This window comes from Zingiber officinale, chromosome 6B, assembly GCF_018446385.1.
Source record: "Zingiber officinale cultivar Zhangliang chromosome 6B, Zo_v1.1, whole genome shotgun sequence".
Classification (NCBI taxonomy): Eukaryota; Viridiplantae; Streptophyta; class Magnoliopsida; order Zingiberales; family Zingiberaceae; genus Zingiber; species Zingiber officinale.
Window position 1 is genome coordinate 79611015 of NC_055996.1, and position 25844 is coordinate 79636858.

The following is a 25844-nucleotide window of genomic DNA, read 5'->3' on the forward strand; positions in this document are numbered from 1 at the left end:
TACTCTCTGGAACTGGCCTGAATTGATCGACCGATCGATTCAGGTTTTCTCGCGATCACGCGAGAAAACCTAGCCCCCAATCGATTGGAGGTGCCCAATCGATCGGTTGATCGATTGGGAAGCGTTCTGTGTCTGTGACAAAGGCTCCCAATCGATCAATCGATCGATTGGGTCGTTGCTTGTCGTAGCACAGTGCCAATTGATTGGTTGATCGATTGAATCACTGTTCAATCAATCGATTGGCATCCCCTTGACTTGCTTAAACCAAGTCTAGGGTCCCCAAATTCAACATCCAGTCAACCATGACCTGTTGGAACCTCTTGCCTAGCATCCAGTCAATCTTGACCTGCTAGGTCTCCTTCACCAAGTGTCCGATCAATCCTTTTGACCCACTTGGACTTTTCTCTTCGTGCCAAGTGTCCAGTCAACCTTGACCCACTTGGACTTCCACCAGATGTCCGGTCACCCTTGACCCATCTGGATTTCCTCATGCCAAGTATCCGGTCAATCCTTTAACCTACTTAGACTTCCACCGGATGTCCGATCACCCTTAACTCATCTGGATTTCCTCGTGCCAAGTATCCAGTCAATCTTTTGACCTACTTGGACTTCCCAACACCAGGTGTCTGGTCAACCTTGACCCACCTGGATTTCCACGTGTCTGTCTTTACTCACCAAGACTTTCACCTAGCTTCACTCACTAGAATTTTTATCTGTCTTCACTCACCAGGATTTTTCCACTGCCTGGTTTCACTCACCAGGACTTTCACCTGCCTGGCTTCACTCACCAAGACTTTTCACCTAGTTTCACTCACTAGGATTTTTCAACTGCCTAGCTTTACTCACTAGGTCTTTCACCTTCCTTCACTTACCAGGATTCCCAACTGGCTAGCTTCACTCACCAGGACTTTCACCTAGCTTCACTCACTAGGATTTTCCATCTGCCTAGCTTCATTTACTAGGTCTTTCACCTGACTTCACTCACCAGGATTTCCCAACTGCCTGACTTCACTCACCAGGACTTTCAACTGCTTAACCTCCAGTTAGAACTTTCCCAGTTAAGTATCCGGTCAACCCTTTGACCTACTTGACTCTTCTTTATATCTAACTGGTCAACCTTGACCAGAGGGGAATTGTATCAACAATCTCCCCAAACGGACGATTGCATCTGCAATCTCCATGTATTGTCAAACATCGGAACCCAAACATCAAGACTCAAGCTTGCGCTAACTTAAGCTTAGTCAATCTAGTCAACCTTGACCAAAATGATATTGCACCAACATCAACTCCTACACGAGCTTCTACGCATCCGATCGGCTTTCCAACTGCTTTGATTCCTACTGCTGCTTCATAGAAGTCTGTCTACCACCAAGCCGCTCCTCCGAGTCATCCAATCATATCCGGTTGACCGACAATAACACACGAGCACTCTTAATTGTTGGTAATATTTTTAAGTGTTGCACTTTTTTTTACTGCTTTAAAAAGGAGAAGTGTAGGCTATTACATTGTCCCTATCTCTTGTATTCGATCATCTCTTCTGGCAGTTCCGTAAAAGGCATTTAGTGAATTGTCTATCGGTAGATCCACGGGACCTGGATTTTAGATTAGGAGTCACCGAAGATTCCGAACCAAGTAAAACCGACCATGTCTGTTTTTATTTTTGTGTTTGATTTTCCGCTACGCACTTTGTTTTTCAAAACCAAAAAAGTCAATTTTCTAAAATCACATGATTCAACCCCCCCCCCCCCCCCCCTCTCACATGTTTCTTGATCCAACATAATCAATGTTTGGTACTAACTTGGTTTGACATTCGGGTACAAGCATGAACTAACTATGTCTATGTGTGTTGAATGTTGGACCGGTCAGGAAGTCAATGACTATCATTATGCCTCTGCCATTGAATAGACCTATGTATGTCGAATGTCGGGCGAGTTATGTTAAATTTTACCTAAGTGAATTAGCCAACATTTTCAAATTCTCTTTTTGCTACATACTCAAGTGTGTAATAGATGAATATTATGTCGATCTGAAGTCGTCGGATGTTAATGGAGAATCTGTAACCACCCAGACAGAAACGGTCAACCATTAATAGCCAACGACTATCCTTTATGCTTAGGGCATTGAATAGTCATTACTCAACATTCAATACAACTAAGGGATGGAGCTTCTATACAAAGAAGTTATGATCTTAAGTAGAAAGAGATACATAGACTATATAATTCATCCACTTTCGTCCCCAACAATTTCTTCCTCTATGTAGTGCATTTCGCTTGGGAATTTTCCTATTATAATGTTCGGGTACTAACTTGGTTCACCATGAATAATCAATGTTTGGTTGTGGACATGATTTTACCATTGTATCCTAAGAAACAAACGTCCAACATAACCTCAAAACATAGTTGGAGGAGATGAAATTATTTTAAGGAAACTCTATCAAACGCAGACCTCATTATCTTTCTCCCCTAACTTAGCACTCTTCACTGACACCCACTCGAATTCGGTCGATTTGGTAGTCGGGCGACACAATCAATCGACATCCTTTCAGTAGCTTGGCCGACTCGACACTCGTCCACTCAGCACTGGCTAGCTTGCCACTCAGGAGCACTCGACGTCATGACTCGACAACATGCTCGAGTAACACTTGGCTTCCCACTCGGGCTTGGAAAGCACTCATGTCGCTCCGACCTCACGACACTCGAGAGGACTCAGCACTCAAACAGCAATGTCCCATAAGAACTCAGACAACCTAGCAGATCAACCTAACTAACCCAACTAACAACAATTTTGATTCCATGTAACTCCGACATCAATTTTCATAGTAAGATTGTCTAAGTCTCCACGGGATGTCCAGTTTTGTAGAGGGTGACAGACTTGCTATAATAGGGTAAGGGATCAATTCCTAGTGGGCACATGCCCTCGGGGGAAAAAAATCTCTCCCACCACTAGCCAACTTGGCGGTCGATTATAAGCTGAACTCATGATTTATCTCCTTTTACATAATCTGAGGGCGGACTATAAGGGTGGCTAGGACGAACTTAATATATTACTAAAAAAATGATAATCCCAATTAGCCTCATTAACTATCCCTGGGGTGACTGATCCGGCTCCATGGAAGTTTTCTACCAGCCACCAGGGTAAATCGAGAAGTACATGCGGCGACCAGCCAAGAAGCCTACAACATCCTTTGGTTGCTCCCCTTATTTGGAGGAAAAATTCCTACAACTATGCCATAACTGAGGATCGAACTACGGATACCTAGATGATAATCTGAATATCCTATCACGATACCATAACCCCCAGAACGAACTTAATATATTACTAGAAGAGTAATAAGATGGTCTAACACACACACACAGAGATATATATATATATGTGTGTGTGAATGAAACCGAGATAATCTCCGACCTATATTTAACGGAACACTTCCATTTAAATTGTCCCTGGGACGTTGTAATGACTAGCACATGAGATATTATCATTATGAGATTTAGGATTCAAATTTTGACATAATTAAGGTAAATACTTTTCTCATATGTTAGTCACTATTCAAAGACTAGTAGTCATCCGTGATTTATTTCCTCGGGGACTCTGAGGACGAGTGTAGTCGCTTTTTTTTTATCTTGACTTCCGTTTAAATTAGTCAAAATTATTATACATAAAATATTTTATATAAATTTTTTTATCAACTTAATTAATATTTTTCAATTTTATTTATTGATTTCCAACCCCAAACTACTACTTTATTCTTAATCGACCACTCGAACTTGGGTTAGTAGAGTCGAATGCGGGTTCGCCGACACCACCACCTGCGCTCGCTCCGATGGCGACACGTCAAGCTCGCCGCCGATGAACGCACGGCGACAGAAGAGCCGGTACAAGTCCCGCGCTAATGACCCTCCGATGACTCTTCGGCTACGCCCCAATCGTGACCCGACCGCCGCCTCTCCTGCCGCCGCCAGTTTCTTCCCCTACTCCCTCCTATTCCTCGTCTGTTGCTTCTCCTCCCTGACCCGCCCCTCCTCCGCTCTCGTCCACCTGCGCTCCAAGCCCTTCTCCTTCACATTCCTAGACGCTCCTGCACGCTTTGGTGATACTTCATTCCTCTCTGTCTCTCTCTCCGTGCTAGGGTTACGGCAGCGGGAAGAATTCTCTAATTGCAGATGGCGTTTTCAGCTGTTCCGGTCGATGGATCTGGGATCTGCGGCTCGCTGCGCGTCGCGGAACCCCTTGACGCTTGCTCCGGTATCGAGAACAACTGGACGACTCTCGGCGACGGTGACGGAGGAGGAGATTCGAGGTTTGTCTTGATTTCCAGGGGTGTTTGCAACTTCGAGGAGAAGGTCAGAAATGCGCAGGATGCGGGATTTGGGGCTGCCATAATATTCGACGACCAGGAGAAGAGCAGCTTGTACTCCAGTAAGTGCCTAATGTGCCTATTTCTTTCCCACTCTTTCTTCGATGGATCTGCTGTGGTCTCTCTTCCATAAATATCTGCTTAAAATTCCCTCTTTTCCCACCTTTTTTATTCTTCCATCAATTTACGCTGATAATCGACTAGCAAGTTTTCGGCACTTTGAAGTCTTTGAATGTCTGCAGATTTTGTTAAATGATCTAAAGTATAGATTTGTATTTTGTCCCTAGCTAGCTAGTGAACCTATCTTCTCAAGCTGGTTAATGGATGTCAAAATGCCTCAAGATATGTCAAATTCGAGGAGAATCTGCTTGGAGTTTGGTACAACAACAAAATGACACTTATAGTTTGACCCTTAATGTCATATCTTGATCAGTAGAACAGTTTGGGAGCAACAGAATGGTTAGCTTACACTATTATGAGATGTAGATAGGAGATTATTGTAATATGTCCATGAGATGCATCTTATCAAGTCTGTGTGGTACACTAAATATCAGTCAATGGAAAATGTGGCCATTTTGTAGGAATCGACTTCTGATCAAAATATGAGTGGAAATTGTTATCCCCACTTGTTTGCAACCTCCGCTTGTCATCTCTATCATTGTCATTATCAATTCGCCATCATCCTAATAATAAAAACGAGTTGTGTTTGTCATTTGTCTCAACTATTCAAAGTCAACTACATCTAAGTATCATGCATGTAATAAAACATTTTCAAAGCAAATGTATAAATTAACATTTACAAGTTATCACACTAAAAATGTAGGTTACAAAAGCTCTTTCATAATGGTAAGAACTAATCTTCTGAGAAGTTGAAACGAGCTTTTAGAAGTCATTAGCGAATATCTCAATTGTTTGGCAACAAGATGATATTGGTTTGACAGGCTCAATTGAATGACCACAAAAGAGGATTCACTAGAAGTTCAGGTCAACAGAATAGTTTTTTGATGTGATTAGTATGTCTGGTCATATATATATATATATATATAGAGAGAGAGAGAGAGAGAGAGAGAGATTATATGTAATATCCTTGATTGTGCTAATCATAAGGATTTGGGTTTGTATAATATTTAGATGCACGATTGTATGTTAAATGGTTGTATTAACAAGAGTTGAATGTGTGAGATTATATATATATATTGTTATTATTATTGCCTTGGTAGTGCTAAGCATAAGGATTGTATGTTAAAGCTGATTTATATAGTCATACATGAGTCTGACCGAAATTGTTGGTAAACCTTTGTTATGGTTACCACAGTGATTCACAACTTGATATGTGATATTAAGGGTGGATAATCAATTTTCCAAGCCATTTGAATTGCTTTGCAGCAAAGTTTCAAAAAACCTATGTAGGTGGCATATGCTTGCTTGACCTATTATCCCACATATGCAGTCCAGATTAATTAAAAAAATTATGATAAAAATGCTTTATATATATATATATATATAATCAACCTAGTCAATCAACAATGCTATATAAAATATATATGACCAGACATTGTAAAATTTGTCTTAATCATCATAAAACCCAACTATTCCGGGTTGGCTATATGTAAGTATCATGCATACTATAAAACTTGCAAAGCAATCATATAAATGAACACTTACAAGTTACCATGTTAAAAACTTAGCTTAAAAAATCACCTCACAATCACAAGAACTAAACGGTTGAGAAGGTGAAAAAACATCACATAAGTCATTGTTATTTGAGAAGAAATGAAGGCAAGTGATATTTGTTTGTTTGTTCTATTTACTTCAATCTAAGCTGGTTCAAATGAACCACGGTCTCAATTTTTTGGGTGTCCGCAGATTCTGGTAACGTGTGAGAATGCTTGGTCCTGCCTACTGAAGACAACAGCACACAGGACCGTGTAGCTATGCAATGTGGTTCCTTGTCACAAGGCAGTCTAGACATAAACCACTTTTTAAAACATTGCTTTCTCTAGATGTTTCCTTTATGCAAAATTTCTATGTCATATCTGTTTCTTTTATCCTCTAACTCCTTGAATTTGCATGCTTCTGTTGCTGCAGTGGTTGGAGATTCTGATGGCATACATATACATGCAGTTTTTGTTTCAAAGATGGCAGGTGAGACTCTGATGAAGTATGCTCGAGGTGAAGAAGGGGAATGTTGCATAGGATCCTCGATGGATGAAGCTGCTGGAACCATCCTGGTTATATCATTTGTATCTCTAGTATTCATAATAATAGTACTTGCTGCATTCATGTTGGCTAGAAACTGTCGGCTTCTTCGACAACGAGCACAAAACTCACCAGCTAGCATGAAACGAGAAGCAGTTGAGCTACTTCCCTGCCTCACATTTAGAACTGCCTTCTTAAGTAGCAAACAGACAGCCGAGACATGTGCTATTTGCCTTGAAGATTACAGAGATGGAGAGTCTCTTAGAGTTCTGCCTTGTCAACATGGTAAGCATTAGTAATTATGCTTCGATGCAAATTTATAAGCTTTACTTGTTCTTTGTCAAATAAAAATCTATCTGTTTCTAGAAACTTGTTTTAGTCTGCTTTTGAGAACTTATCTCTCGAGATTAATCTACTTTGTAGCTTTTAATATAATAGTTATAAAAGCTAGACCGATCCATCAGGTAAGCCAGAGAAAACTTGAAACTCATTGCTTTCTTGCATTGTCTCTGATTAATTTAACCTTCATCTGCTTCAATAAGGTCTTGAAATGCTTCATCACTCTAGTTGTTTTCTCGGCTTTATTTCATAATTTCATCCCGTCTTTTCTTTTACAATCTGCACCTTTTTGATAATTATTAGACCCCTTATTTCAGTAACATTTCTAAGCACTTTTGCAGACTTCCATTTGGTGTGTGTGGATTCATGGTTAACCAAGTGGGGAACATTTTGCCCGGTTTGCAAACATAACATGCGCACATGATAATGGTTCTCCACTCGAGTACTTAACCCCTTCCATGTGGATATCAAAACCGTAACTCGATTTAGATTTGTGGTTTTGAAGATATGCTGCTTACCGTCTCCAGGCCATCTACTGTAAGGGAGACTGGGAGAGACGTCAAGTCTTGGAGCTGAAGGCATCTGATTGTTAACCTACCTATTAAGTTAATCGGGGTAGTTGTTTTTGCCTGGTAAATACTATAATGCGGAATATCGTCACCCTTTGCATTCTGTTTTCTTGTAATGACTCGTGGAATTTGGCTGTAGATCAAATAGATATTCATGATGAAACGAAGTCATGCAGTCGAGGATTATACATGATCTTTATCGTTTCATATCGCTAAAATAGATTGTTCGTGTTATCTCTATTAAAAAAAAAACCTCCCATGCATTCACTATCTGTAGTTTTTTTATTTATCTCTTATGCGTTGACTATGGTATCGGTTGATGAGTGAGCATTTCACCTAAATACTTGAGGTGCCTGGAGTAAGAGTTGAATTTGAGACTCAAATGAACTTTCTTGACAGAGGCAATTCCTTTATCATGAACTGAAAAACGAGAGGGCTTCGTTTCCCAATCCATTATCTAAATATTTTATCACTATGCCCTACAACGTTTATTAGTGCAAAACACCCTACAGTATTTTTTACTGTCTATCAGATCACCCTTCAGATTAGCTCTTAAATTGTTTATACCGAGTGTTTTGACGTTAACAAAACGTTGAGAAGCAAAGTTTGAAGACTTACAGGCAAAACTACACTTACCAGTTAATAAACACAATGTATAACTTGCCTCGACAACTTTTGAATATAGCCGATTTCACACCATGTAAAGGGAGAACAACCCCCTTTATTTCCATATATAAGATGCAGTCATTCTTGAAGCGTTGAATCAGTTAATAGCTGTGAAAAACTTGCATTTTCTGGAAAACAGAAAAGTGTCGTCACTGAAGAACGGGGCATAGTCAGATAATTACATCTATAGATGAGAATATACAAAACAAAATATAATTGATTCGGCCTGATAATAAATCCTCTGGCATTAGCGACATCCACCAAAATCAGCAGTTGACACAACGATACCGAATCTTTTGTTGATCTTGTTTCAAGCTCACGAGAGATCAAAGGAACCCTGGCCTTCGCTGATGGCGTAAAGGATTCTTTTGTGCATGATTTCCTGCAGAAGGATTCCATCAGGAAACAAATGTAAGGAGTATTCAACGGTTAGAAGATTAAATTAACTACGAAACAAACCTTAGTTGAGTAGGGTGGGAGTTTGAGGTAATTTGCACAGGTCATAACACTAGGCAAATCATCATCCACCGATTCAGAGACCCCATTCTCGTTAGACGTCGGGTTAACTGCGGCTGCAGAAAGCTGACAGATGAAACACAGCAAAGAAGCAGCAAGTTTAGATCCGTCATATGCCAAAAGGTTTTATCTCAAACATGTTTGTGAAGATTTAGAATTACCTTCCTAACTATGGTCAGCTTTGGATTTAATGCTGCTAAACCACCAGGTGGAAGCCTTGGAGCACCAGTTACAAATTGGCAAAAAGCATGCTGCTGCTCTGCTGTGAATTCACCCATTATCTCAAGTAACTGCAAGAAATAAAAAATCAAAATATAAATAAAAACAATGGCAAAAAGAAAAGCAACTATAAGAAAAGCAGTCACAATTGAACTTACATTAATAATTGCAGGACTTTTAGCAGTGTACCCATGGTCAAACTTTATATTATCCACTAGAGAGTCAGGCTGCAGAATGCACAGTTGGTATTCCATTAATTCCTAGCAATTTGGATGAATCATCAAACTTTACCGCCTACTTGCTATGCAAGGATAAGTTACCTCCCACAGTTCTATCCGACCGCAGATTAGGATGTCAAGTTCATGTGGAGAAAATATTTGTAAAGAGGAGATGTCAAAGACCTGAAAAAAAATAGGAAATGCTATTAGGGGAGGTTATGTAGTATTATCGACTGTGCAAAAAGATTCAAGTGATATATAAAATTAATAATTTTCAAAAAGGGGCACCCCTTTGATATTTTTGATAAAATAGGGTGCCCCTTTAATTTTTTGCCAAAAAGTTTTCATTATACTTCGTGAGGATCACAATAGTGTAAAGGTTTTTCATGCTAATGATAATCTAGATATTGAAAATCAACACCAAATATAATAAAATACAACACATTAATAATTATGTTGCATTGTTCATCTATTCATTATATGAATAATCATGCTTTCTGATATTATAATGACAATGTTTAATTAAATTATAAAAGCCATAATTTCCAAAAAAATATCTAAGTATGGATCTTATAGCCTGAATTTTATCAGATGGTCCAATCTTTGAACCCCTCGCCATTTTTAGGGAGGATCTTATCTTGTTCAACCGCCTTGATCAAGTAAAGACCTATCAGTGAATTAAAACCGAAAGAACACAGAAGAAATGAGCATTCAGAAGCTATTACCTGATTGAAACCGGTTCTAAATGCTTCAATCTGTCTTATAATGCCTGTCTTAATAGTTGCATCAACTACTAAACTAACATACTCTTCCAAGTTGTTAACATCAACCTAAAAGTAACAATGATTAAAAATTCATCAGATGGCACGAACATTGAAAGAAGAAACAAATTAACCCAATTCTTCTAGTTTGTACCATGATATTTTCCCCTCCATCTTTAAGAATGTATTCAGGATAACCAGGAAGGGTAAAATATAAGCACAGGTCTTCAATTGAGGCACCTTGGAAATGTAAATCTGCAATTGCCATTTGATTATTACCAGCATTTGAATCCAGAAATTGTTTGTGGAGTACAAGGGCTTGCAATTCTTGCAATATCTTTCCAAACTCAGCATCAAATAAGAGAATGTCATGCAATTCAAGCTCCTGTGTTAAAAAGTTCATCTTAAACAACAAATGGTTGATTTGCATATAATATAACTGGCATATGAGGTTCAGTGTAGTGACTTACTTGGCCCAACACAAGTTTGTAGAATGCCATTGAAAGTGGCAAATCCAGAAGTCGGCCATCTTGTAGAGCTTTTGCCATAGTCTGACCAACCAAACGAAAATACTCTATAACCTTTGAAAACTGACTACCATCTGAAGCATCTGCACCAGGAGGCCAAGGACGAGGGAATAAACCAAGAGGAGATTGTACGATATCCTGTCTTCCAACAGGCAAATCATTGACTGCTTTCTTTTCTTGTAAACTATCATCATTCTCTCTACTATCTGTTCCATTTACATCGATTAGCATTACAGAACTCTCTGATGTAGTGTTGGTCCTCCATAAACCCAATTCAACCTTCTGCAAATCATGACTTAAAAGGGTATAGAATTCCAATGTCGGGCCCAGTCCAGTGCCTACCTCACCAAAATATTCTACTTCAAGGACAGCTTTTTGACTAACATACATTGTCATAACCTTTACAGCAGAGTCCAAGATACGGTTTCTGGCTATACGAACCTTTTGTCTTTGCAGTCTGCCAACTCGAACCTCTCTTTCACTAGTTGAATTCTGATTATCAGAATTCTGTTGTTGCTGAAGTCGATGCAATGCTCGAGAAAGGCCAAAAGCTGTTGAATAGAAATATTGCCTCCTGGTGTCAAATGGGAAAAGAAAAGGACATGCTTTTGTCAACTGGTAGCACCATGGAGGAAGGCTTCCACTACAAAGGGCAAGAGCATCCTGCATTTGCCGAGCCAGCTTTGGAGTTAACTTTCTATTCACAAACTCCTCAGGTGATACCTTCGGACCATTTCTATAAATTTCATCCAAATTAGAAATCTTTCCTTCTGCAAAATCATCAGTAATGGCCTGGGTTCTCAGATGGGCTGACAACTGATTTAAGCTATCCAGGACACGTAATAATGCTAATACATTATATGTGGGATTGTTTTTTTCAAGATCACAAGGAAGCTCCCCTTGCAAGATGCTATCAAGAAGGGACATTCCTTGAAATTTTTTGTGACTAACGAAATCAGAAGTAGATGCAGGTTTGAAAGACTTCGAAGAATTTGAACATCCTTGTGAAGTTTTTTCAGCCTGCCCATCAGCTTTTTGGTATGTTATCATAAATATATCACTCCAGAAGCTATTGTCATCACTAGGGAATTCAGATCCGTTGAGCTTCTCGTCGTCGTCCTCATCCATATTAAGTTGGCGCTGGAAAGCTTGATAAATAGTCAAGTGCTTGCTAAGCTGCTTTCCCCCAACTGTGAATATCAGCTTGTTCTGATGGTCACTTGAACTACTACCCGAGGCAAGTCCACGATAATCTCGGCCAACTCTTATACCTCTTCCACCTATCGAAGCAAGGCCTGCCATTGCAGCTGCAGCGAATGACATTGCTCCCCTTGAACCGAACACACTTCCTCTTCGAAACTCAGAAGATTCTGTGGCTCTTTCGGTGGCAGACCTGTCATTCAAGGTGGATATTGATTTTACCTGATTATCAGTTGCTGAACAATCAGCTGCACCTTCATCAGAGGCATCACCAAGCTTGACATCATGTACCTTATCGGGTATACAAACAGGAAGAGAATCATCTCTCAATACCTGAAAGAGTAACAATTTCTAGCATCATTATAATTCAACTAAATAATAAGACATGAAAGTTACTAGATAGAATCAACAAATATTCTCTTCAGAGTATGACAACTTCAATTCTTTATCTTGAAGTTTGTTACATCTAGACATACAAAAACTTAGACTTCAATCAGTAGAAATGAGGCAAATTTATTCATAAAAAAGGTAAAATAGAAATATTTTAGCACCTCTTCATGATCATCTTCCTCATCAGAGATGTCATCATCTACAAGCATAAGTGTGTCATCCATCTCAACAGGAGACATGTCCAACTCATCCTGCATAAACCACTGCTAATTTTTATTTTAAAAAAAAATATTTAGGCAGAATCGGAGGGGGAAAAGAAACTAAAATAGTGGAAAAAGAAGAAACACTACAAAGAATTTGAACAAAAAATAGCAATAATCATTAGATTGAAGAACATAAATATGCAAGAAATTAGTTAAGCAACCACTAAAGTAATTGATACTGTGATTCATAACATGTCTCATCAAAAATGCTATTTTTGACGAACACTTGAGTACATTTAAAGATTCATTTATTTTACACAGATTTTTAATGCCAAACTGACGGTCATGGATTAGATAAAGTGCACTGACAACTCTAAGCTAAACACTAATAGGGCACAAGAAAGTAATTGCATACAGAAAATGAAGGATGCACATCCCAATAGATAGTAGCACCACTAATCAGGATAATCAGAATGATCCATGAATGAAACTAATCGCCTTTTTGGTTGATATGGATGATTCTCATCAAATTAGGTTTTGCAGGACCATTTGGGAAGACTTTGAAAATTTTCAGATTGCAAGGGAAGCTTTAAGGTAGAGTTAAATTTGGGCTTAATTGAGGGGACAAATTGAGCTCAGATGGATTAGGTTTAATGAACAGGGAATGGTGTCAGTTCTAGAAAAGCAGACTCTTTTCGAAGCTACTCAGGATTAAACTCCACTCCTGGCTCTGCTCCGGAAGTAATATGGAATAGCTCCTCCAATTCATGATTGTTGTTCGCAGTCCGGGGCCTTAGCTCTCCTACCTTCGTGATTTCATCTCCCCTGGTGTGGTTCTTCCAGAGGGTCCCTCCTTCCATAGCTTTATTGATAATAACATAAAGCAACAAAAACAACAACCTTCATGAGAGGGGACCAGAGTGAACTGGATTGAACTTGGCACTAAACAAATATCATTATAAGCAAGTGCCCTATTGACTATTTGGTTGAGTTTGAGACCAGCTGATTGCGTTTGGTTTGAAGGGATAAATTAAGGTGGTTTTAACCCTTATCTTGTTCCCAGTACCATCTCCATATCTCTCCCATAAGCCAACCTCTCCTCATAGTGATTATGTTCTCATCTCGACAAGCAACCACAATGACAATCACATTTCTGTGAGCTTCCAATCACAATCCCATCTCTTAATTGTGCTTCTCCTTCCAAGCAGTCCAACCATCACAATTCTTCCTCATAAGTTTGTGTGAGATTCTCTATGCCACTCCCTTACATGAGCTATACCCCTTTGAGCAAATCCAGCTCACCAGCCTCTTCTCCCCACGACACCCCCTTCCCAATAACTTCCTAATCTCTATTTTCTGTTGCCCTGGAGGGGGGAACAGTGCCAGTTACCTAAACCCCATGTGTCAGAGATTAGAATCGCTGATTTTTTTTTTCTTTTCAGATCAGCAATGATAGAGTTGATCATTCATTTAGCAAGTCATTATTTGGTTGATGGTTCATGTTTTCTGTGTGAATGCTCGGACAAGGTTTGTGCACATGGTCAAAAATCTGGTATTATTTAATAAATCTCATTTCTCCCGTATTTGCCTTTTCTTCTTTAAGAGAGTTATATGCCTGTGCTACGGGTTTACCCTTCTACAGAGTCATTTGCTAATGTATTTGATTTGAGATTTGTATTAAACCAAAGAAACTCAATAATAAAAAAAAAGTTTACCATTAACATTTACGTCTCTTTGTCTAGTATGGGATTATGCTTGGGAGTAAAAAATGTTAGATATGTATTGTGAACTGTCCCAAGTGAAGTCCCCTAAAAACATATTGCAACTTCAGATAGAATGCACAGACCTCAGAGGTAGACTCGCTGTGTGAAGTTTTTATTTCTGTCTCTTTGTCTGAAGCAGCTCTTCTGCGGGCAGCATTTCTTGTTTGTGGTCCTCTTGATTCATCTGCACTACATTTCACAACAGCTTTACCCTTCCCTTTAGAAGAACTTGCACTTACTTCTGAAACATCTTTTTTAGCTGGAACTCCAATTGTAACTGATGATCTAGACCTGGTTGAAGGACGGTGTCCAGGAGTTGATGGTGTTGGAGCAGCAGATCCAGAAGTAACAGCAGCTACAGGATCAGAATTGCCAGCTGATGAAGATGACTTATGTGCTGAGTCACTTCGCTGAACTCTTGGCCAGAGGAAGTCTTCAACAGCAGCGAGACTAGCTAGTGGATCAATAAGCACAACATTTGATGAATAATCACGAAGAGATTTTTCACCTTGTGCACGGCATAAACGCAGCTTAAAAGGATGACATAAAGCCCCTAAACCAGAGGAGAAGCGAGCACTTCCATAACTAGACCTAGCCAATGGGCTTATTGCAACTGGAAAATGTTCTAAAGAAGATAAAGCATTTTGAAGCTTTTGGACCAAAATGCTCATTGGAATTTTGCTACCATCCTTGGGTTCCAAAGGAAGAGCAGTTGCAACAAAACATTTGTACCTTCGGAGAGCTTGTTGCCGAAACTTTGGCAAATTGGCTTCAGAAACTTTCTCTTTCTCAAATGTCCCACAAGTAAAATAGTCTAACAATGCCAAAACAACCCCACTGCCAATAAACTCAAAAGTGGATACACCATCACCTTTTTGAAGTTCAAACAGCATCTCTGCTATCACTTCATTTAGTTGTTCCTCATTACTAGCAGATAAATCAAAGGAGTACACCCCAGAGGCTTTAGCTTTACCTTTAGTTTTTTTCTTTGCATTTTCAACAATGGCATTTAACTTAGAGCAAAGATTTTTCAGACGAATGAGATCTTCAGTGAATCCGGCTTCAGTTGCATCGGCATCTACTGGAAAATACTTATCTTTGAAAGCCTTGGCGAGGGAACTAACTGTAGAACGAAAATTTAAATTTGCCAATGGCGCTTCGCTTGTAGTTGGAGAATTAGAAACTTCTGATATAGATCCTTTTGAGTCATAGGGTGAGTTATTTTCCGTGTTGGAAGCACCATTCCGTCGTTGATTACGACGAGAACGCCAAGGTATTCCAGGAGAAGGATCACTGTCCTTTTCAGAGATTGGCGGAAGAGAAGGAACAACACTTGAAGATTCTAAAAGTATTAGTGCATCAACAGCATGAACAACCCCCTCCCTGACAAACATCTTGGAAAATGTTCCAGGAAGCTTATCCATAAGAATCTCTGCAATCTGAAGAGCAGGAATCAACAATTGTGGGTCTTTACATGCTAAAATGCCAGCTATAAAACTGCAATTGAGTAGAATGAAATTTATTATACTTTCAAAACAAGTTAGCAAATATGAAAAATTGTTAATTAAGAAAGTTTAAGAATACATCATAAGAGGTAAACCACTTCATATAATTGTGAATTTTCAAAATCCAATTAAATATATAACCTTCATATTATTTGGATTGGATAAACATACTTACCATCTTATTTCAATTATAGAAAAATATTGTTCATTGTGCACCTACTTTGCTTGCGGACTTACTCTGTGGCATGGCACTTGAGGAAAATAAAAGTTAAATTACTAGCCCCTTAAAAATTGTGGCCAAAATTCTCTGTTACCTTAATTATGTCAATGTGGATTTGCCATGTGGTATTTCATTGTAAGCAAATGGATAGTGTTCCATGACTTGCACTAATATGTACAAGTTATCTAGATGTGGCATGACATGTGGGGATAGAAGGTTGCGCCACAAATGTCACACATATTCTAAATTTAGAGGATTTAATAGCTAAGTCATCTGCTTGCATATTGTGAATAATCTTCATATGAAGGTCAGTAGAATTAAGGAGATATTCAGATTTTGGCCATAATTGAAACATGATGAGAGGTATATATGTACAAAAATTTAGAAAATTAAAGGCTGAGCTATATTTGAGAAGAAGATACATATTCTAACTTAAGATGACAGATAGCCAAGTGATCTGCTATTGTCACATGACAGGGAAGGAAAATTAAAGTGGCATTCAACTTTTGGCAATGATTGTAACAATATGAAAAGAGTATGTACGACTATTTAGAAAATTAAAGGTTAGGCTATATTTGAGAAAAACTTCAAAGTTCCAGGTAGATACAATATTCACATTAAATCATAAGAACACTTATACCTAGATATGTTTGCAACAGTAAGCAATGTCTGGATCATATCCGCTGAGTTGAAATACATCAACTTTGCAATAATAGACAAACATTTATGACGAACAGGACCGCTTATACTGGAAGAATACACCTGAACAACAACAGATGGAAGTGTGAGAAACAGAAAAGGATTCTAAAAAATAGTTCAAATGACAAAAAAATGGCAGTACTTGTATGATAACAGGAAGCAGATCCATTCCAAATTGCTGCAGAAGTTCAGGTTGCTCTTGCAATAATTTCCCATGAGCTGATACTTCTGTAGTAGTTTCACTAGATCCATCATGCTTGCTAGAAGTGCAAGCAAGAGAATTTTTGGTAGCTGTTCCTTTCACAAGTACATTAGAGAGCATTGGCAAAGAAACTGTTCCAATGGGCAAGGAAGGCAGAAGTTCATCTACAAGGTTCACTGTTGCATAAACCTAAATGATTTGACTAGATTAAGTTAATATCCAAAATGTCTAGAATAGAGGCCTTAGAATGGAGAACTAAGGTGGAAAGAAATCCAAACCAAAGGTTAATGGCATGTGCTGAAAGAAAAAAGAAAACATCACCATTGCGATACTAAGCGATCACTTATGAAAAAAGATGAAAGATACTAATAAAGGCCGCCCAGTTGGACAGCACTATAGGGCCTAGAAGCTCTTTGAAAACAGAGCAAAAAAATTCCACCATTTTTGCAATTGTACATTTGAATACTTAAGAGACTCCAAAGATAACCAAAGCAATCAGTAGAAAATAGTGAACAATATGTTCTCCCAAAAAGTTATACTAATCATAGCTAACTTTTGTATACTAATTTACTTAACTTTCCAAAAAAAAAATTGACATAGACCTAAACTCACCACATAGAAGTTCTTGGAACACCTAAAGTTAGAACTCATCCAATATCCTTGTAGAAAATTGGGTTTCAATCTACTTCCAATGTGCAAGAAGCCAATGCCCTCCTCCATCAAGTCCAGCAGCCTATCCATAGCTCAAAATACAGACATGCTGTGAGAGAGGGAGTCCTGGCACTTCTGGGCATTGTTCTTGCTTTCATTATTTGTGTAACACATCCAATTTTGTTATGATTACGTGTTGCATATGTTCCCCCTAAAAGCCACCAAGAGATTGTATAAAAAAACATTTTGTTCTGATTTGGCTACGTCCAAAAAAGAATCAAGCTATGCTATCTATCTTCAGGAAGATCAGAACAGAGAAAATGTAAATGTCTACTAAATCTAGCAAAGGGTCAAATTATGTTGTCCATCTTCCATCTAGGCTTTTCAAGTGTTGCCTTTTGCCTATAGTTTATTGTGCATTGATATCTGTTAGTTCTGTCTTCTTCTACAGAGATTTTCTCTCCTCAAAAGAGAAGACAATTTTAAGAAAATCCAATCACTAAATTCAATCGAGATAGGAAATGGTTACTAGTCAGTGACGCTTAGATCATTTCAAATCTATATTTAGACCATGGTTGTTATTAATAAATGGTCAATTCTCAGGAAACGCCAGTCTGGAATTAAGTTGAAAGAAGTCAGTGCAATTGAACTCCCTCAAATCACTGATTACTTTTATTATGAATTTCTAACCAGATGCAATTATCCCAGGTCTAGAATTACAGAATTTGGAGCCACAGGTCACAAGGATTACTTCTGTTTCTTCTACAGAGGTATTTTCTCCTCAAAAGAGAAGTCAATTTTAAGAAAATCCAATCACTAAGAAATTCAATCAAGATAGGAAATTGTTAATAGTCAGTGATGCTTAGATCATTTCAAATCTATATTTAGACCTTGGTTGTTATTAATAAATGGTCAATTCTCGGGCTTCAATACTCTGGAATTAAATTGAAAGAAGTCAGTACGATTGAACTCCCTCAAAGCACCTTTTATTATGAATTTTTAACCAGAGGTAATTATACCAGGTCTAGAATTACAGAATTTGGAGCCAGAGGTCACAAGGCTCCCTTGCCAGTAAGGAATAACTTTCCACAAATTAAACGTAACTGCCAACACCAAGTGTGCAAATAAGCAACCTTTAACAAGCTTACATAGTTTACCAATACAAATTAACAACTGAAGAGTGGGAAATCAAAATAAAGTAAAGATGATTGGCAAAATTACAAAAGTGCTTTAAAAATTAAAGAAAAAAATTTGTGATCTTAGATCAATTTGCACAAAAAATTAATCGATACAATATTAAATGTAAAAGAGACTCCAATAATCCTACATGGAGAAATTATGTTAGCATTGGTAACTGATATTCTTCAGTCTAGCCATGTTTCTATAACTTTATTTTGTAAAATAAACAGCTGATTGCTCTAGTCAACTGAATTAGCAGTGAAGGACACTGAACAGCAATGCTCTCAGAAAAGTAAAGAATGAGAGATACCTGCTCAGGTGGCCTAGTCATGGCAGGTGAAACAGAAGAACCAGAAACAAGTGCAGAACTCAGAAGAATATCTTTAAGAGTACCACTAATTCCTAAAAGAAGAAGGCTTTTAGCTGCTAGAGGAGATCCACTAGCACAAGTTGAAAGGAGACGGATTAAACCCTGAATAAACAGTATATATAATAGTGAGATAAACATGAATCAAGCCTTCCTTAGTAATTCAAAGCAGTATATCTACCGTATATGTAGAAGTACTCAGAGAGACTTGTCCTCCTGAATTGCTGAGGGAAATCAGTCCTGCTGCTTGTGCAAGCAATCCATGATTACATAACTCGTCTAGTTTGTCAGGGCACGATGCAAATGCTTCTGCAATTCTTGTCAGGCAAACAGAAGCATGTTCTACAACCTTCCATCAGAATTAGCAATGATTCAGCAGCAAATAGAAACATTCAAAAAGTGAAACAAAAAAACACATTGAGAATGGATTCTGTAGGTTAAATTTTTTGAAATGACATCTTGAATTATGAGAAGATAAGAAAGTAAAACATAACAAATAAAGAGCTGATGGAAGTAGAATAAATAATATTTTATTGTGGTTTATGCATAATGGTACTAAATAATCCTTATTGAATGTTAATTGACCATCAAGTAAGTCATTTCTAAACCAAATAAGTTCACAGAACATGTATATCCATGTAACTTCTGTAATGATGTGCCAAACAAGTTTTTGGAACTCTCTTCGTTATCAAAAAGGGAGAAATATAATATTTCTTATATTACCTATTTTACCAAAATGAAAAAACTGGGGGAGCCTTACACTCCTTTGACATAAACATCAATAAGTTGTCATGGTCCTAGAATCAACACTATTTTCTTTTGTGATGACAAATTAAATATTTAACTTACCTTTGCATCATGATAGTTAAGAAGGTTGGTCAACAATGGAATTGCTTCCATGACAAAATCAGCTGCATCGGATGGGAGTTTCTTGCACATATTTGCTGCAGTGGAGAGAGCCACTCTCTAGCAAGAAGAATAAAAAATAGACAGAATGTAGAAGTAAGAAAATACAAACATTTTAAGGAACAGAAACACTACAATCCGGCAGCAATTAAACAAAAATGTAATCAATGTATGAAATAAAGGGTTTAATTTTACCTGAACTCCTGTGGAAAAGAAGTCTAGGTAAGACAGCACTGCCATAAGCGCACCAGCACGTAAACAAGCTGTTGGGTGTTCTTGTGATATCTTCTTCAGAGCTTGCAGTGACTGCAAAATATATGAGAAACTTAAATGGAAGCAGTAAAGGTAATCTGGTTCATAGCACATGTTCTTCATCCTACCTGTATGCTTCCAACATTTCAAAGTATAAAAAGGGAAAAAAGATAGATGAAAAACTACAAAGTTTAAGCTTCATGAACATTTTAATAAGGAAGATCAAACGTTAAACCTAGACCTAATACGCAGAGAAACAGATGTACAAAGTAGATGCTACACGTAACATAACCAATCCATCAGCACTAAAATTAAATAGAAGGGTGTCTATGAAGATTTCAGAACCACATTAGGCATCATCCCTATGCTTTGTTATCAAGGACAATCAAATTGAGGGTATTTACCTTATATGTCCATACAAATTATGGTCCAGCCAGTAGACAAGTATAATCATATACTATTGGAACATAGAAACTCACCTGTTCAGCTAGGTCCATGTACTCTATAGTGAGAAGGCGGGCGCAGAAGCAAGGAACAGCACCATATCGAACAACAGACGTGCATGAAGCAGGCAGGACATCACACAAGTAGGTGAGGGCCCTGGCCGCAAGTAGCATTATGTCAGGGTTGCTCTCGTGGTTAAGAAGTCCCACAAGCACTGGCACAAATGAGTCCATCGCTATCGACCCAAGAGAATCCTCAGTTCCGATGGACAGCATCTCACAGAGCTGGTTCAGGGCATCAAACTGCTTATCCTCCTCGCCATCAGCACGAAGACCAGCTAAGATCTTTTTCAGTCGCCCACTCTGCTGTGAGGAAGAGGCTGACAGGGCAGACGGCGGCAAGAGATCATCAAAACCAGCACCCAATTTCCTAAGAAGCCCCTGAAGGGCGCTGCTAGCTGATGTCAGATTCTGATGGAGGATACCGAGACTACCCTCGCCATCGTTATCATCGTCAGCTCCTCCGCCATCAAAACTCAACCCTAACATCCTCTCGGCGTCCCTATCCCTGTCTCTGGACCTGGATGCCCCCGCCTCCTTCCCTCTGTCGGCAGCATCCCGATCGCGGTCAGCAGAGGACTGGTGACTCTTGCCGGAGCTGCGACGGCGACGACCGATGGAATCTCCAGCGGAGGAGTCCATGGGAGGGGCAGTGACAGTGGCGGCGGCAGCAGCAGCAGAAGACGAGAAGGAGGGAGGAGACAACGGAAGGTTCTGGGAACGGCGTGAGCGCGTAGAGAGGGCCGGGGGAGCCTGGGAAGAAGCAGTGGCGGTGCGGGAGCGTTTGGCGCGGCGAGTGACGGGTGATGTCTGAGAAGAGGGCGCCGACGAGGAGGCCTCCGCCCGCTTCCGGCTACGTGTTTCCATACAAAGAAGAAAAACCTCCCTCGCCGCAAGGCGGCGGCGCCGATCAAGAATCGGCCGCGGGCATCTGCGATCTGAGGCCCCCCAAAAAATAAAGCAAGGTAAAGGCGAGAGCTTTACGGGGTCGATCGATCGGAATCCGACAAATCGACGGAGATCGGCGGAGATCTTGACGCGATGGGTAGGTTTTCTGGGGTTCGCGCAGTCGGCGATACGAAGGAGATGATTTCAAGGGTTGGGACCGACTCGATGGAGAGATCGTTGGGTCGAGGGGCGAGAGGGGAGGGGATTAAAAAGCTCACCAACGCCTCGCATCCGCTCGTTTCCGATCTCGGCGTCCACGGACTCACACAACAACTACTGGGCTGCTCGGGCCCACTTATTGCATTGAAGCCCAATAACATCTTCTTATACCTTATAACGTTTAATTAAGTTTTAATTAAAATTTAATTTGGTGCTTACAAAAATTAAAGGGATGTGCATGTTATAATTATTTAGATTTTTTTCGAATTATTCTTTTTTTTTAATTGTTTATTTGGCGACATTTAGATAAATATTCTTTTCCTTTTTTTAATTGCCGTTAGCTTTTTTTAGAAGCGAGAATAGGGAAAACGAGACGACCTCACTTTAACAGAATGTATTCTATAGGCTCGTAGCATAAGTAATTAGAGAGAGTAAAATTACTTAGCATAAGTAATTAGAGAGAGTAAAACGGTAAATTTATTACAATCACTTACAAATATTGATGTGTTTGATATTATAAAATCTTCTTATTAATAAAATTATCAAAAAAAATATAATATTATTAATAGAGGATTTTAAAATTTTTATTAATAGAGGATTTTGGACGAATTTTTATATCGGGGGAGAAAAAATTGGAAAGAGACATTGGCCGAAAAGATGACACAGCGTTGGAAGAAAAGTCGACGGAGATAAAAAGATATTAGACTTATAAAAATTTATGGAGGATAAGATGAGGATTTATGAAATTATATAAGGTTATTTTAGAAAAAAAAAATTATTAAAAAAAAAAAAAAAAAAAAAATCTTCCATATTTTGAACAATAAATGGATTACTTAGAACGGAAAAGTGATAAGGGCATCTTGAGATTTTTACATAAATTTGTAAAATAATAAAGTGGAAAAAAATTAATTTTTTATTAACTCAGGCAGGTATCTTTTTAAAATTATCAAATTACGTTGGATGATTTTAAAACTATAAAATCATGTATCTATTTTCAATTTTATCCCTATCCATTGATTTTTTTTTTCGGTCAAATCGATTTTGTTATGTGCCGATATATTAAAAGTCTAAGTAGATCAGTTAATTAATTTATTTTTTTTATCAAAATCGATTTTAGGTAATTGAAATATTAAAATTCTAAGTAGATCAATCAATTAATTTATTTTTTATCATAGTCGATTTTAGGTAAAATCGGTTGATAAAAAAAATAAATCAGTAACTAATTTAAAAAATTAGTTAATTTTTTACTCAAAATTTCAACGTTTATGTTCAAAAAATCATTGTTCTCAATATATTAGGTTAAATTGATATTTGAAGGAATAGATATAATCAGGAGAAGTAGATGAACAAATAGGAGCAAGTTTCATGTCAATTCGATGTTAATTTTGGTCTATAAGTCAATTTTAGCTAGTTCTCCTGATTATATCTCTGGCCTCAAATATCAATTTGACCCAATATATTAAGAATAATATTTTTTTAACATGAATATGTTAAAAGAAATTCAATTTGTATCCAAAAAAATCATTGCTTTTAATGCATTAGGTCAAATTAGTATTTAAGGGCATGAATATAATCAGGAGAGTTAAATGAATACATAAAAACTAGTTTTATGTCAATCCGAGGTCATTTGGTCCATCATTCGATTTTATCCAAAATTGACTGATAGACCAAATGACCTCGAATTGACATGAAATTAGTTCATATATGTTCATCTACTTCTCCTGATTATATGTATCCTCTTAAACGTCAATTTGACTCAATATATTGAAAGTAATGATTTTTTTTAATACAGATCTATTTGAACAATTGAATTAATGTTTAAAAATTCATTACTCTCAATATATTGGGTCAAATTGATTTTTGAAGATATGGATGTAATCAAGAGAACTAGTCAAACACATATGATCTAGTTTCATGTTAATCCAAGGTCGTTTGGTCCATCAGCCTAGACCCGACCCCGGGCCGGGTCTGGCCCGGACCCGGCCCGGGCCCGTAACCGGGTCAACGGGCCGGTTGCCCGTTGACCCGGTTCGCCGGGTCGAACCGGAACCGGCCCGGCAAGTTGCCGGGCCGGTTCCGGTTCATTGGGTGGTTAGGATCATTTGACCGTTTTTTGATCAATGGCTATGATTTAGTGTCCGTTACTATCAAAACTCTATAAATAGAGAGCTTATTTCATCATTTTTCACACATCTTCTCTACTCTTAATCTCATTTTCGTATTCTCTAATCTCTACACGCTTTCGTTTTTTTCAATTACAATGGAAGGAGGCGGAGGTGCATCATCTCGAGCTCGGAAGGAAAAGAAAAATGAATGCCGGAGGAGGACCCCAACATTCAATCCTGATGAGATCGAGCATCTTCCGAATCCGACACCCGACACACAAGGAATTACTTCTAAGGTTCGGAACTTCCTCCTCTAAAATCTTCTATTTTTACTAAACATTTTGAGAATGTCACTCTTGTCGGGAGAAATCGTGCAAAATGTAAGCAACTTCCTACAATTCAAGTGGCCATGGGTCGTTGAAACGACATGTAGAACGAAGCACCCGACGGAATATGGACTCGACCGTTCTCAAACACAATTATCAAGATTTTCTTCAACTAGCGGTAGTACCGATTCGGTTTATTTTTATATTCGGATAATAAATTAAGAGAATCATTAGCTAAATTTGTTTCGTAGAACATCTTTCTTTTAGTTTTGGATCTAAATGCACATTTGAAGATTTTTGTAAAGAATCTCTTAATCCATGTGCTAAACGTGTTCCTAGGACTACACTTACTCATACAATTAAAAATTAGTAAAACAAGGAAAAAGAATTTAATTGATGAATTTAGTAAATTAGATAATAAAGTTTCTTTATGTTCCGATATTTGGAGTGATCATTGCAAACACATTCGTATATGGGTGTGACTTGCCATTGGATCGATAACTCTTGGAATCTCCAAAAAGATTATTAGCTTATAGAGTTTTTGATGAATCACATAATGCTCATAATATCGTACAATTATTATGTTTAATTTTAGAAGAATATGGTTTAACTCATAAAATATTTTCAATATCATTAGATAATGCTAGTTCTAATACCGCTTGTATAGATGATCTAAAATTTGTTTGTCAACCTATTATTGGAGTTTATTTTTCATATTCGTTGTGTATGCCATGTTTTAAATTTATGTGTTCAAGATGGTTTAAAAATTTTAGAAAGTTATATTAAACCAATTAGAATTGCAATTTCTTATTTATGGTCTCATCCATCTATAATGAAACAATGGGGTAGGTTTTGTAAAATTAATGGAATGAGACCTAAAAAATTTCCACGTGATGTACCAACACGTTGGAATTCAACATACCAATTATTACAAGATTCATTTCAATATAAAGAATTATTATGTTCATTTTTTGCACAAAACACTAATGCTAATATATATTTATTTTCACAACAATGGAATATTTGTAGTAGTATTTGTGAAATTTTAAAAGTATTTAATGATGCAACCGAACAACTTTCCTGTGTTTATTATCCGCTCAATTAGTTTTAGAAAATTTTTCTAATATAGTATTAGTTTTAAATGAACATATTAATAATGAATCTTTATCTCCTTGCATCTTAGCTATGAAAACTAAATGGGAAAAATATTTTTATTTAATTCCTAAAATTTATTTAATTGCATTTGCTTTAGATCCTAGATTTAAATTAGAAGTTTTACCAGAAATGTTAACTTTATATTATGATGCTTTAATTCCAATTAAAGATTCTTCTTCCCCTGATCCAGTTAATATTATATATAATGTTAGAATTTATTTATATGATATTTATAATCAATATTATGCAAAATATGGAACACAAATTAATATTTCTGAAATTCAACAAACTACTAGTAGTAATTTAAAACTTACAAAAGCACAACTCTTATTAAAAGAACGGACAAAACGTCCACGGGGATCCTCAAGTTCCACACAAGAACTTGAGAATTATTTTACGACTTCTTTTGATTTTAATGAAGCAGATAGCGAAAACTTCGATATCTTAAAGTGGTGGTCACAGAAGGCTCAAAGCTTTCCCGTTCTCTCCGTGATCGCAAAAGAAATTTTAGCTTGTCCAGTGTCAACTGTTGCTGTGAAGCAGACGTTCAGTGCCCGACGATCAACTTTGTCTCTCGACTCATTGGAAGCCCAAGCATTACTGGACGATTGGACCAGAGCGGAGAAAAGAATCCAAGGAATGCAACTTTCAGATGACGAAGTTGAAGATTTTGATACTGAAGGAACAAATACGACAGGAACAGGAAATGGAAGTGAATGAAAATGTAAAAGGATAAAAATGTA

The 25844-nt window shown here is 37.8% G+C and overlaps 2 protein-coding genes across 3 annotated transcripts; one reads left to right on the forward strand and one right to left on the reverse strand.

The window, feature by feature from the left end:
- Positions 1-3741: 3741 nt before the first annotated feature.
- On the forward strand, positions 3742-7651 carry LOC121992814 (receptor homology region, transmembrane domain- and RING domain-containing protein 1-like). The gene is made up of 4 exons (XM_042547398.1): positions 3742-4087; positions 4174-4416; positions 6443-6838; positions 7234-7651. The coding sequence occupies exons 1-4, from the start codon at positions 3847-3849 to the stop codon at positions 7314-7316; spliced, it is 963 nt and encodes a 320-aa protein (XP_042403332.1). The 5' UTR covers positions 3742-3846; the 3' UTR covers positions 7317-7651.
- A 499-nt stretch (positions 7652-8150) lies between these two features.
- Positions 8151-21546, reverse strand: LOC121992815 (E3 ubiquitin-protein ligase UPL3-like). 2 transcript variants are annotated; one of them, XM_042547400.1, is made up of 17 exons: positions 20385-21546; positions 19849-19959; positions 19597-19713; positions 18929-19096; positions 18691-18852; positions 16491-16739; positions 16290-16411; positions 14008-15421; positions 12120-12209; positions 10312-11901; positions 9996-10226; positions 9806-9910; positions 9183-9263; positions 9021-9089; positions 8805-8933; positions 8587-8709; positions 8151-8509 (listed from the first exon to the last, which is right to left on the reverse strand). In XM_042547400.1, exons 1-17 carry the CDS (start codon positions 21273-21275, stop codon positions 8444-8446), a joined length of 5718 nt encoding a protein of 1905 aa, XP_042403334.1. In that variant the 5' UTR covers positions 21276-21546; the 3' UTR covers positions 8151-8443. The 2 variants fall into 2 exon arrangements, with proteins under 2 accessions (XP_042403334.1, XP_042403333.1); XM_042547399.1 differs by having other exon boundaries at positions 12120-12221.
- Between the last annotated feature and the right edge of the window lie 4298 nt (positions 21547-25844).